Source organism: Bubalus kerabau, chromosome 2, assembly GCF_029407905.1.
Source record: "Bubalus kerabau isolate K-KA32 ecotype Philippines breed swamp buffalo chromosome 2, PCC_UOA_SB_1v2, whole genome shotgun sequence".
Classification (NCBI taxonomy): Eukaryota; Metazoa; Chordata; class Mammalia; order Artiodactyla; family Bovidae; genus Bubalus; species Bubalus kerabau.
Genome location: NC_073625.1, coordinates 121058734 through 121073309, shown reverse-complemented (window position 1 = coordinate 121073309; position 14576 = coordinate 121058734). Strand labels below are relative to the sequence as shown.

General features: G+C 39.5%; 1 protein-coding gene across 3 annotated transcripts in view; it reads right to left on the bottom strand.

Moving 5' to 3' along the window:
• The window catches only part of FGF12 (fibroblast growth factor 12), a 650917-nt gene extending 643026 nt beyond the window's left edge, over nucleotides 1-7891 (bottom strand). The window contains exons 1-2 of one of the 3 annotated variants that reach the window (XR_008710450.1): nucleotides 7624-7754; nucleotides 2702-2829 (exon numbers count right to left, since the gene is read on the bottom strand). Coding sequence is in view for 1 of the 3 variants with exons in the window: in XM_055568690.1 (XP_055424665.1) it covers nucleotides 7624-7750 (127 nt within the window). In the remaining 2 variants the exon portion in view is untranslated. Of the gene's footprint in view, nucleotides 1-2701; nucleotides 2830-7623 lie in introns of all 3 variants that reach the window. The other 2 variants (XM_055568690.1, XM_055568692.1) reach the window with 2 other exon arrangements.
• Nucleotides 7892-14576: the final 6685 nt, after the last annotated feature.

The window sequence follows — 14576 nt, the reverse complement described above, 5'->3', positions numbered from 1 at the left end:
TATGAGTTGCCATGGGGCACACCCTCCAATTCTTCTCCAACCACCCTACCCTCTGAGGAGTCTCTGAGGAGGCTGTTTTGTCCTGAGGAACTGGCCAAAGGGCCTTAGATGTGGCAGAGGCTCATCAACTATAAGCTGATCCATTTCTCACTGCTCACCCATGAAACTCTTCCCAGTACTCTAGTTGGGAAGTTCTGCTTTAGCGACCAACTAGTATGTCTCCATGACTTTCTTTCATAGGTTTCAGTGTTCTCCAATTTTCTTAGGCAAGAGCTAGAGAGCAGCAAATTCAGGATTAGGAACTCTCACAAAATGTCATTTTCATGTGGTCCAGCTGACTGACTGATGACTTCATCTATCTGTTTATTTGACAACTACTGACCAAGTGCTCATTCTGTCCAGACACTAAAATAATCTAAATAGGTTGCAAGTGGAGTTGAGGAGAGGTTCTAGGAGCCTTCACTTAGGCACTGGGAGTCTGGAATCTTAACTCTACACTAGAGCAATGGCACCACCCCCTACCCCGTGTGCCAAGTCACTTCAGTTGTGTCCTACTCTTTGAGACCCAAGGACTGTAGCCCTCCAGGCTTCTCTGTCCATGGGATTCTCTAGGTAAGAATACTGGAGTGGGTTGCCATGCCCCCATCCAGGGGATCTTCCCAACTCAGGGATCGAACCCACATCTCTTATGTCTCCTGCATCAGCAGGTGGGTTCTTTACCACTAGCACTGCCTGGGAAGGCCATCACCCCTTCCCCACATCATATCAAATATCAAACCAGCTAACCAGTGACAACCCACACTTGCTTTTCCCAGGATGTGTGTTACCTCTCCACTAGTTGATATTTAAGGCCTATATTTCTCTGGACATGACTTATATATTGATACTAAGTGAGGGGAAATAACCAACTGTCAAGACATCTTCAAAACCTGGATCCTTTAGTACTTCAGCCCTATAATTTCATGATGTCTAGCCCTCTCAAAGAGAATCTGCAAGGGGAACAATGGACAGAAGATTGAATATCAAGTTGACCTACTTTATCTTCCCTGGTGAAGTCCCTCCTCCCCACCCCTGTGCCCTAGCCTTGAAATATTGTAGCCAAGGGAGGGCTCATGTGGCTTATTCCTCTTGGGGCTTTTGGGCTTCAACCAAGTAATAAAACCTGCCCAATTTCCTACAAACCAAGTTAGGCTTCATTCTCTTAAGAACCCCAAAGATCTATGAAATAGGGTTTTTGAATCTTATCTTCAGAGTACATTAACAGAGACGATATGCTCTCAAGGGCAGATGCACAGATGGCAAAGTTGACCATCTCATCTTTCCTAAGTCCATAGGATGTTAGATTACAGCTCAACCTAATAGCTCACCACCGCCCACATGTACAATATATACTTTAATAGCTCCCTGCTCTTTTCTTACTACTCATTCTCCAAGACCTGGAAACAAAGTCACCTACATGTGAGGTAAAGCCCTCCTCACCACCCTTCTTTCCCTGTACTCATTGTTCTTGAAATCCTACAGTACTTTGGGTATTTCTTCAAGGCACTCAACACATTGTACTTTAATAACTTGCTTTATGTGTCTTAGTGCCACACTGAGTGGAGAACTCATTGCATCCCTCAAGGGCTTGTACATGGGCTGAGAATGTACACATTACCTTCTCTATTTAACGGCTAGAAACCAACCTCCCATTTCTAGCTCAGTTACAGTTCTGCCTCTAGAGCATACTTGTATATATTTTCTTGATCCTGACACTTTTCTACTCTTGTCTTCTGGACTTTCTTGCAGGCTGGATCCCAGGACTCCTCCAGACTCCGCCAGTAACTGCCAAGTAGATGGCAACTGCTACTCTGCTGCCCCCTAGCGGAACATGGCCATCATAGACAGGCTTTGGTCTACTGAAGATGAACCTGATTAAGATGAACTTTATCCAAGCTATTGATGGACCTACAAGAAAAAATGTTTATCTCTGTGAACAACTGCAAGTAGTAGATACAATACTAACTGAGCCTCAGGGTTGAAACTGTTTTCCTTAATTCGGAGCTAATCTCTTAGCCTCTCAGACACTGGCAATGGTATTGGGATACATCGATGTCAGTTGGGCTTCCTCACTATCTGGACATTTTCTTTCTGGTTAATCTTCAACACTTTCAAATAATTTCTCCAAAATGTTTGATTCCAGAAGAAGCATAAATGATGAAACACTAGGATTACTCTTTTGGCCTTCCCTTTAGTTTCATCTTCTATTCCTATTAGCCAATAGAAAAGCAAAATTAAAGTTATGTGGAAAGAATCTTAATTGTTGGGTATCCTTTCTAATTAAACTATCTACCATACAATGCCTATAAAGTGCTCTGAAAGTCATTAGTGAAAGTAACCTCTTATACAGAAATGCAAAATATTTTCTATCTTAGAGAGGACAAGGAACTTTAAGTAAATGCATTCCAATAATCATCACAGAAAGAACAGAAACAAAAGAATTGAATATAGATGGAGTGGAGGGTGAAGACATTTATACATCACTAGAGATTCACATGTAAAAGGCAATGGCACCCCACTCCAGTACTCTTGCCTGGAAAATCCTATGGACAGAGGAGCCTGGTAGGCTGCAGTCCATGGTGTCGCTACGAGTTGGACACGACTAAGTGACTTCACTTTCACTTTTCACTTTCATGCATTGGAGAAGGAAATGGCAACCCACTCCAGTGTTCTTGCCTGGAGAATCCCAGGGACGGGGGAGCCTGGTGGGCTGCTGTCTATGGGGTCGTGCAGAGTCAGACATGAGAGAAGTGACTTAGCAGCAGCAGCAGCAGAGATTCACAATAAAGCCTGAAAAGAAATTAGAATAGATTCTTGTAATGTTTTAAGTTCTAAACTGGGAAAAATGTTATTCCTAAATTTAACATTATCTAACTGTTGTGGTCCTTTAATGGACCAGAACCTGGCAGTCTGGAGTCGATGATAAGAAAGTGAAAGAGAGAAAGAAGCTAATATTCCCTGGTTTATGCAGAGAACCAATAAAACCCTTGAACAGGGCTTGCACCACTCACGAAGGCACAGGGCACCCTCTCGAGAGGGTCTTGGAAGCCTGGGCAGGAGAATGAGCTCAGCAGGTTTTTATGCTCCAGAGAATTAGCCGGAGAGGGAGAGAGAGAGAAAGAAAGACATAGGGACCCAAGCCTCTGGTGGAGGAAGGGTGCTTTAATGATCTTTCTGTGAGTATATATAGGTTGTTGTATAAGAAATTTCTTTCGACAATGATAAAGATCAGAAAACCAAATGTACAGCAACCATTACCAAGGGAATAAGGGATTAATAGTGGTCACAAGGTCAGGAGACAATCCATATCTCAAGAAAGAAGATCGAGACTAAGCAGTTTTGTCGTAAGGAGAATATTCACTGAAGGAGATTCAAGCCTGTCTCATCCTATGACCTCAGTCCTGGGAGTGGCATGCCATTCCACTCATTTCTGTTGCCAGAAACTGACAAGGAACAGAGGATTTATGAGAAACAGCATGTAGGAATCCTCCTGTTAAACATTCCCTGACATCTAACTTTGCAATTAGTGTGTGTGGCAGTCAGTAAAGAAGCATATCCATGTACAGGAAAAACATATGCTGAGATCATTGGTCAAATCCAAGATTATGGACCTTTTTCTACTAAAATGAGGATATCACAAAATCATAAGTCATGACAAACCCATCTCTTGCCTCCCCAAAGGACATCATCCATTAATGAAACTATATGTCACTGAACTGACAGAAGAGTACACTTGAAACGTACATAGATAACACAGAAAGAACCAAAACACCTCATATACCTTCTTCACAGCAACACCAAAGCTAAGCAAGGACAATCTAAGACATTTAACAATGAACAGAATTTGGCAGGCTACATCAAAGTGACTGCAAGAATCAAACAGGATTTAAGAATGAAAATATTTAGCTAATGAAAGTCCATGAAACAACAATCAATGTAAAGAAAAATGTACCCAAATGCACCGATATGAATTCAAAACAATGAAAGAAAATTTTGAAGATATGTAAGAACATTTAAACTCCAAAATTTAAAAATCCAGAGTAAAAATAAACAAAGAAACAGTGAGGCTGTGAGACAAAAGCGAACTGAAGCTAGCAAAGATTAGAAAAGATAAACTCTTCTCAGAGTAGCATTATATTACAAGGTGCCCAAAGAATGAAACTAAAAGCATAAGAAAACAACTGAACAATTATACTTTTAAAACAATATCTTTTACAATAGCAGCAAAAAGTCTATTGTCTAGGAATAAATCTAATTAAAATATGTGCAAGCTCTGTAATTAAAACTATCAAATATGATTGAGAGAAATTAAAGACAACCTTATAATGCAGAGATAAACCATATTTAAAGATTGAAAGATGCAATATTTTAAATTGCATCTTTTTCCTAAATTACTAAATATTCTTCTCCACAAACTAATTTGTAGATTCACCACCATCGAATCAATCCCAGCAAGTTGTGTGTGTGTGTGTGTGTGTGTGTGTATAAACTGACAAAAGATTTTCAACTTTACATGGAAATGCATAAAACCTAGAATAGGCTTTGGAGAGCAACAAATTTAAAAGTCTTACATTTCCAGGCTTCAGGACTTACTTTAAAGCCACAGTAATTCGCAAAGTGTGGCACTGTCTTACTCTGTACCTAAACTCTGCATGGCACAAGTGCACCTGTTTTCAGCAAGGTGCCCTTGCTGAAGTGCACGCACCCCAGCCCCTCATTCTAATAAAAACCTCCCTCCAGGCAAACCTGGAGAATCAAAACTGACTGTATCTTCTGTGTTTATATGACAGGAACAAGAGGCCTTAACCACAAGAAACTGGCACAAACTGGCTGAACTTTAAAACTGGAACAAGAGTTGTTCTACAGCTTATTACCATCTCATTGTAATAAGATCTCCACTGCCTACACCACGGGTGTCAAACCCACTTCCGACTCAGATGCTGAAGGACCATACAAGGGCAGAAGACAGGTGTGAACTGCACTTTGGGAAACTGTCACCCATTTCAATGAATCAGGATGACAATACACCCTCACTCCGTATAACCTCCTAAACCCTTGCCTATAAAAAGCTTGGCCCCGACTTGTAATCTGGGAAAAAGTGCCTTCAGAGAGTGAGCTCCCCTTTCTCCAGTTCTTGGCCAATGAATAAGGTTTTCAGTCGGCTGCTACAAAAATTAATTTCACCTTATTGATGAGAACAATGAAGGTAACAGCATTCGACATAGAAAGGAGAAATCAACCATAAAACAGAAAAAGGTATCTAGAAATATGTGTGTGTTTCTGTAAAATCACTTGGTTTTCAACAAAGGTACCTTTGCAATTCACCAGAGATTGAATGAGCTTTTAAAAAAATGGTACTGGGTCAACTGGATAGTCATATGGGAAAAAAATATATCTTAACCCACTACTTCACATGCAAATTTTAATTTGAAGTATAGTATTAATCTAAATGGCAAAGATGAAACAATAAAATTTTTAAAAGAAATGAGAATAACTTTATGACATTTGAGGTAGGGAAAGATATCTTTATAATCATAAAAGAAAAGAACTAGAGAAATTGGACTTTGTTACAATTCAGTTCAGTTGTTCAGTCGTGTCCAACTTTTTGTGACCTCATGGTCTGCAGCATGCCAGGCTTCCCTGTCCACCATCAACTCCTAGAGCTTGCTCAAACTCATGTCCATCAAGTCAGTGATGCCATCCAACCATCTCATCCTCTGTCATCCCCTTCTCCTCCTGCCTTCAATCTTTCTTACATCAGGGTCTTTTCTAGTGAGTCAATTCTTCGCAAGATGTGGCCAAAGTATTGGAGTTTCAGCTTCAGCATCAGTCCTTCCAATGAATATTCAGGACTGATTTTCTTTAGGATGGACTGGTTGGATCTCCTTCCAGTCCAAGGGACTCTCAAGAGTCTTCTCCAACACCACAGTTCAAAAGCATCAATTCTTCGGCACTCAGCTTTCTTTATAGTCCAACTCTCACATCCATACATGACTACTGGAAAAACCATAACTTTGCTTAGATGGACCTTTGTCAGCAAAGTAATGTCTCTGCTTTTTAATATGCTGTCCAGGTTGGTCATAGCTTTTCTTCCAAGAAGCAAGCATCTTTTAATTTCATGGCTGCAATCACCACCTGCAGTGATTTAGGGGCCCCCCAAAAATAAAGTCAGCCACTGTTTGCATTGTTTGCCCATCTATTTGCCATGAAGTGGTGGGACCAGATGCCATGATCTTAGTTTTCTGAATATTGAGTTTTAAGCCAACTTTTTCACTCTCCTCTTTCACTTTCATCAAGAGGCTCTTTAGTTCTTCGCTTTCTGCCATAAGGGTGGTGTCATCTGCATATCTGAGGTTATTGATATTTCTCCCGGAAATCTTGATTCCAGCTTGTGCTTCATCCAGCCTGGAATTTTGCATGATATACTCTGCATATAAGTTAAATAAGCAGGGTAACAATATACAACCTTGACGTACTCCTTTCCCTATTTGGAACCAGTCTTGTTACAATTAAGCATCTGTATAGCAAAGACATTATTAGGAGAGTGAAAAGACAAGATATATACTGAGAAAAATGTTGACATATGGTAAAGGACTTGCTTCTGAAATATATAGAGAATTCATATATTAATAAGGAAAAACCCAAAGACAAAGCAGTTTCCAAAAGGGACAAATAACTTATACAGGCAGTTTACCTAAGAAGATATACAAATATCCAATCAGCGTAAGAAAAATTATTCTACATTTTTAATAGAAAATGCAAACTTAAATGGCAATAAGATACCAATCAATATACACTAAAATGACCACAAATAAATATATTAGCAATATCATATTGGCAAAGATGTGAAAAAACTGGAAATTTCACACATTGCCATGGAAGTATAAATTGGCCAACCCTTTAGATAACTATTTGGAATTATCTAACCATCTGAATCAGAAATACTACTATGTGTAGAATAGACTCAGACATACACATACATACGCTCAGCTGCTCAGTCGAGTTCAACTCTCTGTGATCCTATGAACTGTAACCCACCAGACTCCTCCGTCCGTGGGATTTTTCAAGCAGGTGTGTATGTGTGTGTGTGTGTGTCTGTGCATGTGTGTAGTATACACACACCTGCAAGTGGAACATGTATGAAATGTACACAGGAGCTTTATTCCTAACCATTAAAAGCTGTTAAAAACAGGCAAAATTTGGAAACTCTAATGTTACCAGATGGATTGCAAACATAAATGTGAAAAGACTATAAACCATTTAGAAGATAATATAGGAAAATAGCTTTAACCATCAGGTCAAAAAGATTTTTGTACATGATGAAAAGTTTGATAAGCTTTATGTTACAATAAAATTAAGAACTACTTATCAAAAGTTATTAAGAGGATGAAAATACAAGTCACAGAGGAGGAGAAGATAATTGAAATACTTAAAACAATTCTACTTCAGGATTTATGTGCAAAAAATATGTGTGCATAGGAGTATCAGGAGGCATGGAGAAGAATGTTTGTAATAGTATTATTTATAATAACTGAAAAACTAGAAAGAAGTCAAATATTTGTTACCAAAATAAGTTCGTCTTACCTGACATGCAGCAAGTCAAAACACTAAGACACCAAGCAAGGAGGCAAGTCTCAGATCTGCATCCCTTAAGGACCAGCAAGGAGCTCGAGGTATTTATGGGATAAAGAAGCAGGATGTTCAGAGGCATGGGGAGCGTGCAGGGTGTGACTCAGGGCAGGTGATTGGGGAAAGATGTGATAATAGTCATTTTGCGCAGGTGTAACTAAGCTATAGGTCTTCCAAGGCCATGAGGACCCTCACGCGCATACCCAATTGGAGGGTCAGTGATCCTATCCAGTTTTAACCAGTTCAGCTCCAAACTAGCCTCAGCTGAATCCAGGTTCCTGGAAAACATCTCTCCAGCAAGCATCTTATTGTTTAGAGTACGGGCAGCTTGGAGTACATGCAAGTTTTTTTTGTAGCAACTGTAAAAACAACCTTGATTGTGAAGGTGCCATGTTACAGGTGAAACAATTTAGCTAATTATTACCTATGGTCTCATGTTCACCAGGGCTTCCCAGGTGGCTTACTGGTGAAGAATGTGCCTGCTAATGCAGGAGCTGCAGGAGACTCCAGTTCAATCCTTGGGTCAGGATGATCCCCTGGAGAAGGAACTGGCAACACACTCCAGTATTCTTGCCTAGGGAAATCCCATGGACAGAGGAGCCTGGTGGGCTACAGTCCATAGGTCTCAAAGAGTTGGATATGACTGAATTACTAAGAATACATGCATCAGTTCAGTTCAGTTCAGTCGCTCATTCGTGTCTAACTCTTTGCAACCCCATGAATCGCAGCACGCCAGGCCTCCCTGTCCATCACCATCTCTCAGAGTTCACTCAGACTCACGTCCATTGAGTCAGTGATGCTATCCAGCCATCTCATCCTCTGTGGTCCCCTTCTCCTCCTGCCCCCAATCCCTCCCAGCATCAGAGTCTTTTCCAATGAGTCAACTCTTCGCATGAGGTGGCCAAAGTACTGGAGTTTCAGCTTTAGCATCATTCCCTCCAAAGAAATCCCAGGGCTGATCTCCTTCAGAATGGACTGGTTGGATCTCCTTGCAGTCCAAAGGACTCCCAAGAGTCTTCTCCAACACCACAGTTCAAAAGCATCAATTCTTTGGCGCTCAGCTATCTGCACAGTCCAACTGTCACATCCATACATGACCACTGGAAAAACCATAGCCTTGACTAGACGGATGTGTATTCTCCAATAATATATAGTTGAGTAAATAGTGGTGTATTTGTGTAATGGAATATCAGATAGCATTGGAAATTAACAAACAACTTTCTGAAACAGACAATTCTCACAAACTCAAAGGGAAGTAGAGGAAATTGGCACAAAAGAATGATTCCATTTATACAAAATTCAAAAACACAGTCAAACTAAACTACATTATCTAAAGGTGAAGCAGCATACAGAAATGATACAAAGAAAGGTAAAGAAGAGATTATAACATTTAGCAATGTTACATTTGTTAGGGCAAAGGGGGTTGTAATTGGGAAGAAGCACAGATAGGTTTCCAGGGTACAGACAATGTTCTATTTCTTGATCTGTGTACTCAGTCACTCACTTGTGTCCAACTCTGAGATCCCATGGACTGCAGCCCACCAGTTTCCTCTGTCCACAGAATTTTCCAGACAAGAATACTGGAGTGGGTGGCCATTTCTTCCTCCAAGCAATCTTCCCAACCCACGGATAGTCTCCTGCATTGGCAGGCAGATTCTTTACCATTGAGCCCCTGGGAAGCCACATTTCTTGATCTGGTGGCATTTAAATGGATGTTCGATTTCAAAAACTTTGTTAAAGTTAAGTTGTATATTTTATGCATTTTTCTAATGGGTATTACATTTCATAAAAAGGCTGAAGAAAACTAGTTTCACTATCTGTCTATAATTACATGCTTACTCTTGGAAATATAATCTCACTCAGTTAAAGACTCTAATCCCAAAGGCAGGAAATATTTTTAAGGTTCCCCTTTCACTATAAAATACAAAATAGGACAGAAAATTTTATCTCAATAATAATTATATCAGTGATAGAAAATTATATCTCCCTATTATTCTCATTACACAGCCTATTTTTCTCTTCACCAGGAAAAAAAAAAAATTCCAAGTAAATTGGGATAAAAGTGGACAAAGCTGGAAGGTTAGCAAGACAGAACAAAACGTCTTCATGAAGAAGCATCTCCTATCATTTTGTCAGGACCCACATGCTGAGTTGGAAGGTGACACAATGGCCCTTTCCAGCTCCTCACTGAAAAAGGAAGGGTAGGAGCACAGAGTAAGAACTACTCAGTGACAGGATAACCCAAAAGAAAATTTAGTCACTACAGAATTTAGACCCAAACAATCAGATCATTACCCTCTATAGTAAAAACTATGCAAATTTAAAACTACTTTCTTCATAGACATTTGCAGTGAGGAGATTGGATCCATGCCTTTTGGTTCACAGAGTGGTCCCTACACACAGAAAGCCGGGAAAGAGAGGAGGAAGAGGCAGGCCACTCCAGACAGGGTGGCAGTTTTAACTTAGGAGGCTTGTCAAGATGAGTCAATCTCCACACCTGGCCACCACAGTCTTAAAAATCCGTGCAGAGGCCTTAACGGAGTTGTGATGTATTCAGCACAGATGATGCCAATACCATAATCCCAAGCCTTGCTTTCTCAAGGCTGTATCCTTGGCAAATGACTGCCACTGTGGGGATGGTGGGCCAAACGTATATTTCAAGGGCAAGGGAGGAACTGAGGAGCCTCCAAATGCCTGGGTCAAGCTCACTGGCCAACTAGAGGTTACTTCCTTTTGAGGACCTCCTCCAACTATGCCTTTTAGCCACCTTTCACTAGCTGTGTAGCCTAGGAAAAAACCATTCACTTTAAGCCTCAGTTTTGTCAACTGTAAAATGAAGGAAATAATCTTCACCCTAACTCATCCCCAGGATGTTCTGAGAAGTAAGTGAAAAAAAATTGCAAATTCATTTTATATGTAACAAAAGGATAAACACATGTGAGTTTTATAAGCTCTAAGAAGGTGATTTTTACATATGTGGAGTGAGTGGTGGAAACCAACATGGAGTTTTTTCAAACAATTCAAACTAAAACTATGAATCACTGGCATCAATAGTATTGCATAATATCCCTTGGGTGTACTGCGTTGGGATAGAGATAGACTGACAAATGCTGCTCTAAAAGTTATAGTGGGGGTCAGATAGCTAATCAATGCCTCATCTGAAGAGTACAGCAGTCAACCTTCCAGAATTCGTTTAAGAAGTGATAAAATAGAAAAAACTTGTCAAAAGAAAAACTCAGATTGTCTTGCCAATTTAGCCATTAATATCTGAGTATCTGTCAGTTTATTCAGTTAAAATAAATTGAGAAACTAGGAAGCAAAGAACATGTCTTACTTTAATATCCCCAGCACTGCACAATGTCTGGCATATGATGTTTATTAAATGACTGAATTAAGTGGATGGTTTTGTCTCTCTTATGCCCACTAAATCTATTAAAAACTTTAAAAATGCAAATGTAGCCCTCCCACAACATGGCATCAGTCCTGGTTGATTTTAGTGGATTTTCTTTAAATATTCAAGGAATAGATTATTGTTAATATTTAAACACTCTAAATGGATTTTTAATGGCAATCTTTCTAATCAATTTCACAGGGCCAGTCTTAACTTGATATTAAATTTTTCTCTATCACTGTAGTCACTATCAACAAACTATATAATGGAATAAGAATGGAAATCACATTTGCAGGAATGGGATCTCTGAAGAAAATCAGAAAACTGTACTGATGTACTGACATAATGGAAATTCCATATTTCTAAAAGGGTGTAAAATATTAATCAATGTAACAGACTGCCTCAAAAATAACTGAAAAGGCTGGGACAAATTTTGGGGAAAAAAAGAAAAATAAACTTACTACTTCATAAAATAAAACATATTCAAGATCCAATAATTAAGACACTGTGGATCTGAAACAGAAACAGAATGACAGATGAGTGGAACAGAATAGTACACTGAGCTCCAGAAGGTCTACTTCAGAATTTAATACCTTTTGTGACATAACAATGAGAAAAAGACAGATATAAACAATGATAGGAGGTAAACAGACTAACTTTTCGTGAATATAGTAAATTAAACATTCAAGACAGCCATATACAAAAACTCCAGTAGAATTACAGAATTAAGTCTTTAAAAAATGTATAAAATAAAACATAAAAAGAAAATATATGTGAGCATTCTTACAATAAAATGCCTTTCTAAGAATAACTTTAAAATTAGTCATCATAAGTGAAAAGATAAGTAGATTTCAGGTAAAGAAAAATTCAATACTTCTCTATATGAAAAAACAATAATAGCTAAAGAGCTGTAAAATGGTGAGGTAAAGATATCTTCACAAACTTTTTAAAGCAAACAATTGAAAGCAACAACTGAAGTGAGAAAAAAAAGTCCTTTTTGAGACAAAACTAGGAAACACCGATGCCCCAAGTCATATATTTTTGAAGAATTCCTGCCAGGAATGGTGGAGACTGGACCAAGGAAGGGAGGAAGCAGAGGGAGCATGCTCACTACAGAGCTCAAGTGGGAGCAGCTGATTCTAAACCATGAGGGACACGAAAGGCGGCAAAATCAATGAGCTTGAGTGTGGAGAGGAGGAAGCAGAATCTGAGAGCCTCATTAGGAAAGGGAAGATTATGTGTTTAGTCCTGTCCAATTCTTTGTAGCTCGCCACACTCCTCTGCCCATGGAATTTTCCAGGCAAGAATACCTGAGTGGGTTGCCATTTCCTACTTCCGGGGACCTTGCTGCCCCTGGGATCAAACCCGGTCTCCTGCATTGGCAGGTGGACTCTTTACCATGAGCACCCCCTGGGTAGCCCTCAGAGCCTCACTGAATCTCCTTTAATATCACAGAGAAGCAAAGGAAGTAAGGACAAATGAGGAAAGAGATAGAAGAAAAGAAGCTTCCAATAGGCAACACTTGCTACAATGTACAGGGTTGGAAAGAATCTGTGATGAGGAAGAAGCTCGGCAGTTGCTAATCTTTCTCAGCCAAAACGAACAGGACTCAACCCCATCCAACAACAAACCCTGTTTCATGTGGGCTTCATTCTGTGACACAGAGAATTCCTGGGTTTTCCACACTCCCCTATTACAAACAACTTGCCCAAGAATTTACCTCATTCAAAAACCAAGGTACTTGCTGTGGGTTGGGACCTCATGATGTAATTTTTATCAAAATTTCCTGAAAAAAACCACACCCACCCACCATTATATGAAGGGAAAAGACATGGACAATATTTTCAGCAAGATCCCTCCAACAGTATTTGTGACCAAGCCATCAATAGCAGTAGAGCCTGTATGAAATAACTGCTGTGCCATGGAAGTCAACTACTATACCCTAAAAGATATCAAAACCAAAAAATTATCAACAAGTGCTCATTCATAAGAAGAGAAATACCATCCTGATGAAAAACTAGTATGGACTGTTCTGAGAAATAGCAACAAGGATAGACTTTCACAAGGTCAAAGTTCTGGTAACTACAACAACAGCAAGAGTCATATGGATGAAAAAGTGCTAAGGCTCCCTGCGCCCTTGAAAATTTCATCAGAAATAACAACCAAGAATTATTTTCCTGAAGGATAAAGCCCTATCTTGAGAGAAAAAATATTATAAACACACCAAATCGAGCAGAGCAAGGACAATGAAAATTAAAAGAGCAAAGTGTCTAAAGAAGCAGATCCCAGAAAGCAGTGGGACAGCAAAACAGAGTCTAAAGTTTGACTTTGGAAATATGCTGTTACTACAAATTTGGTAATATTTCTTCATGAATTGAACCAAAAATAACAGGGCAAAATAGCACTAATACATGAAACTTATTCAATACTAAAGTCATTTCAGTGACAACTAATGTTTGAGTCTCACGTACCTTCAAACTGCTTTATTCACTTCCCATGTTGGCCAAAGATAAAACATAAAATGATATTCTATTTCCACACAAATCTGCAGCAGACATATTCCCTAAGTTCAAACTACAGTTCCAGAAGCATTTTCCAGACTTCTGGCAAAGGAGAAAAGGAAAGGTATACCCATTAGAATGTAGAGTTCCAAGGAATAGCAAGGAGAGATAAGAAAGACTTACTTCCTCAGCAATCAATGCAAAGAAATAGAGGAAAACAATAGAATGGGAAAGACTACAGATCTCTTCAAGAAAATTAGAGATACCAAGGGAACATTTCATGCGAAGATGGGCACAATAAAGGACAGAAATGGTATGGACCTAACAGAAGCAGAAGATATTAAGAAGAAGTGGCAAGAATACACAGAACTAGACAAAAAAGATCTTCATAACCCAGATAATCACGATGGTGTGATCACTACCTAAAGGGAGACATCCTGGAATGCGAAGTCAAGTGGGCCTTAGGAAACATCACTACGAACAAAGCTAATGGAGGTGATGGAATTCCAGTTGAGCGATTTCAAATCCTAAAAGATGATGCTGTGAAAGTGCTGCACTCAATATGCCAGCAAATTTGGAAAATTCAGCAGTGGCCACAGGACTGGAAAAGGTCAGTTTTCATTCCAATCCCAAAGAAAGACAACGCAAAAGAATGTTCAAATTACCACACAATTGCACTCATCTCACATGCTAGCAAAGTAATGCTCAAAATTCTCCAAGCCAGGCTTCAACAGTATGTGAACCGTGAACTTCCAGACATTCAAGCTGGATTTAGACTTTGACTGTGTGGATCACAATGAACTGTGGAAAATTCTTAAAGAGATGGGAATACAAGACTACCTTACCTGCCTCCTGAGAAATATGTATGCAGGTCAAGAAGCAACAGTTAGAACTGGAAATGGAACAACAGACTGGTTCCAAATTGGGAAAGGAGTATGTCAAGGCTGCATATTGTCACCCTGCTTATTTAACTTATATGCAGAGTACATCATGCAAAATGCTGGACTGTATGAAGC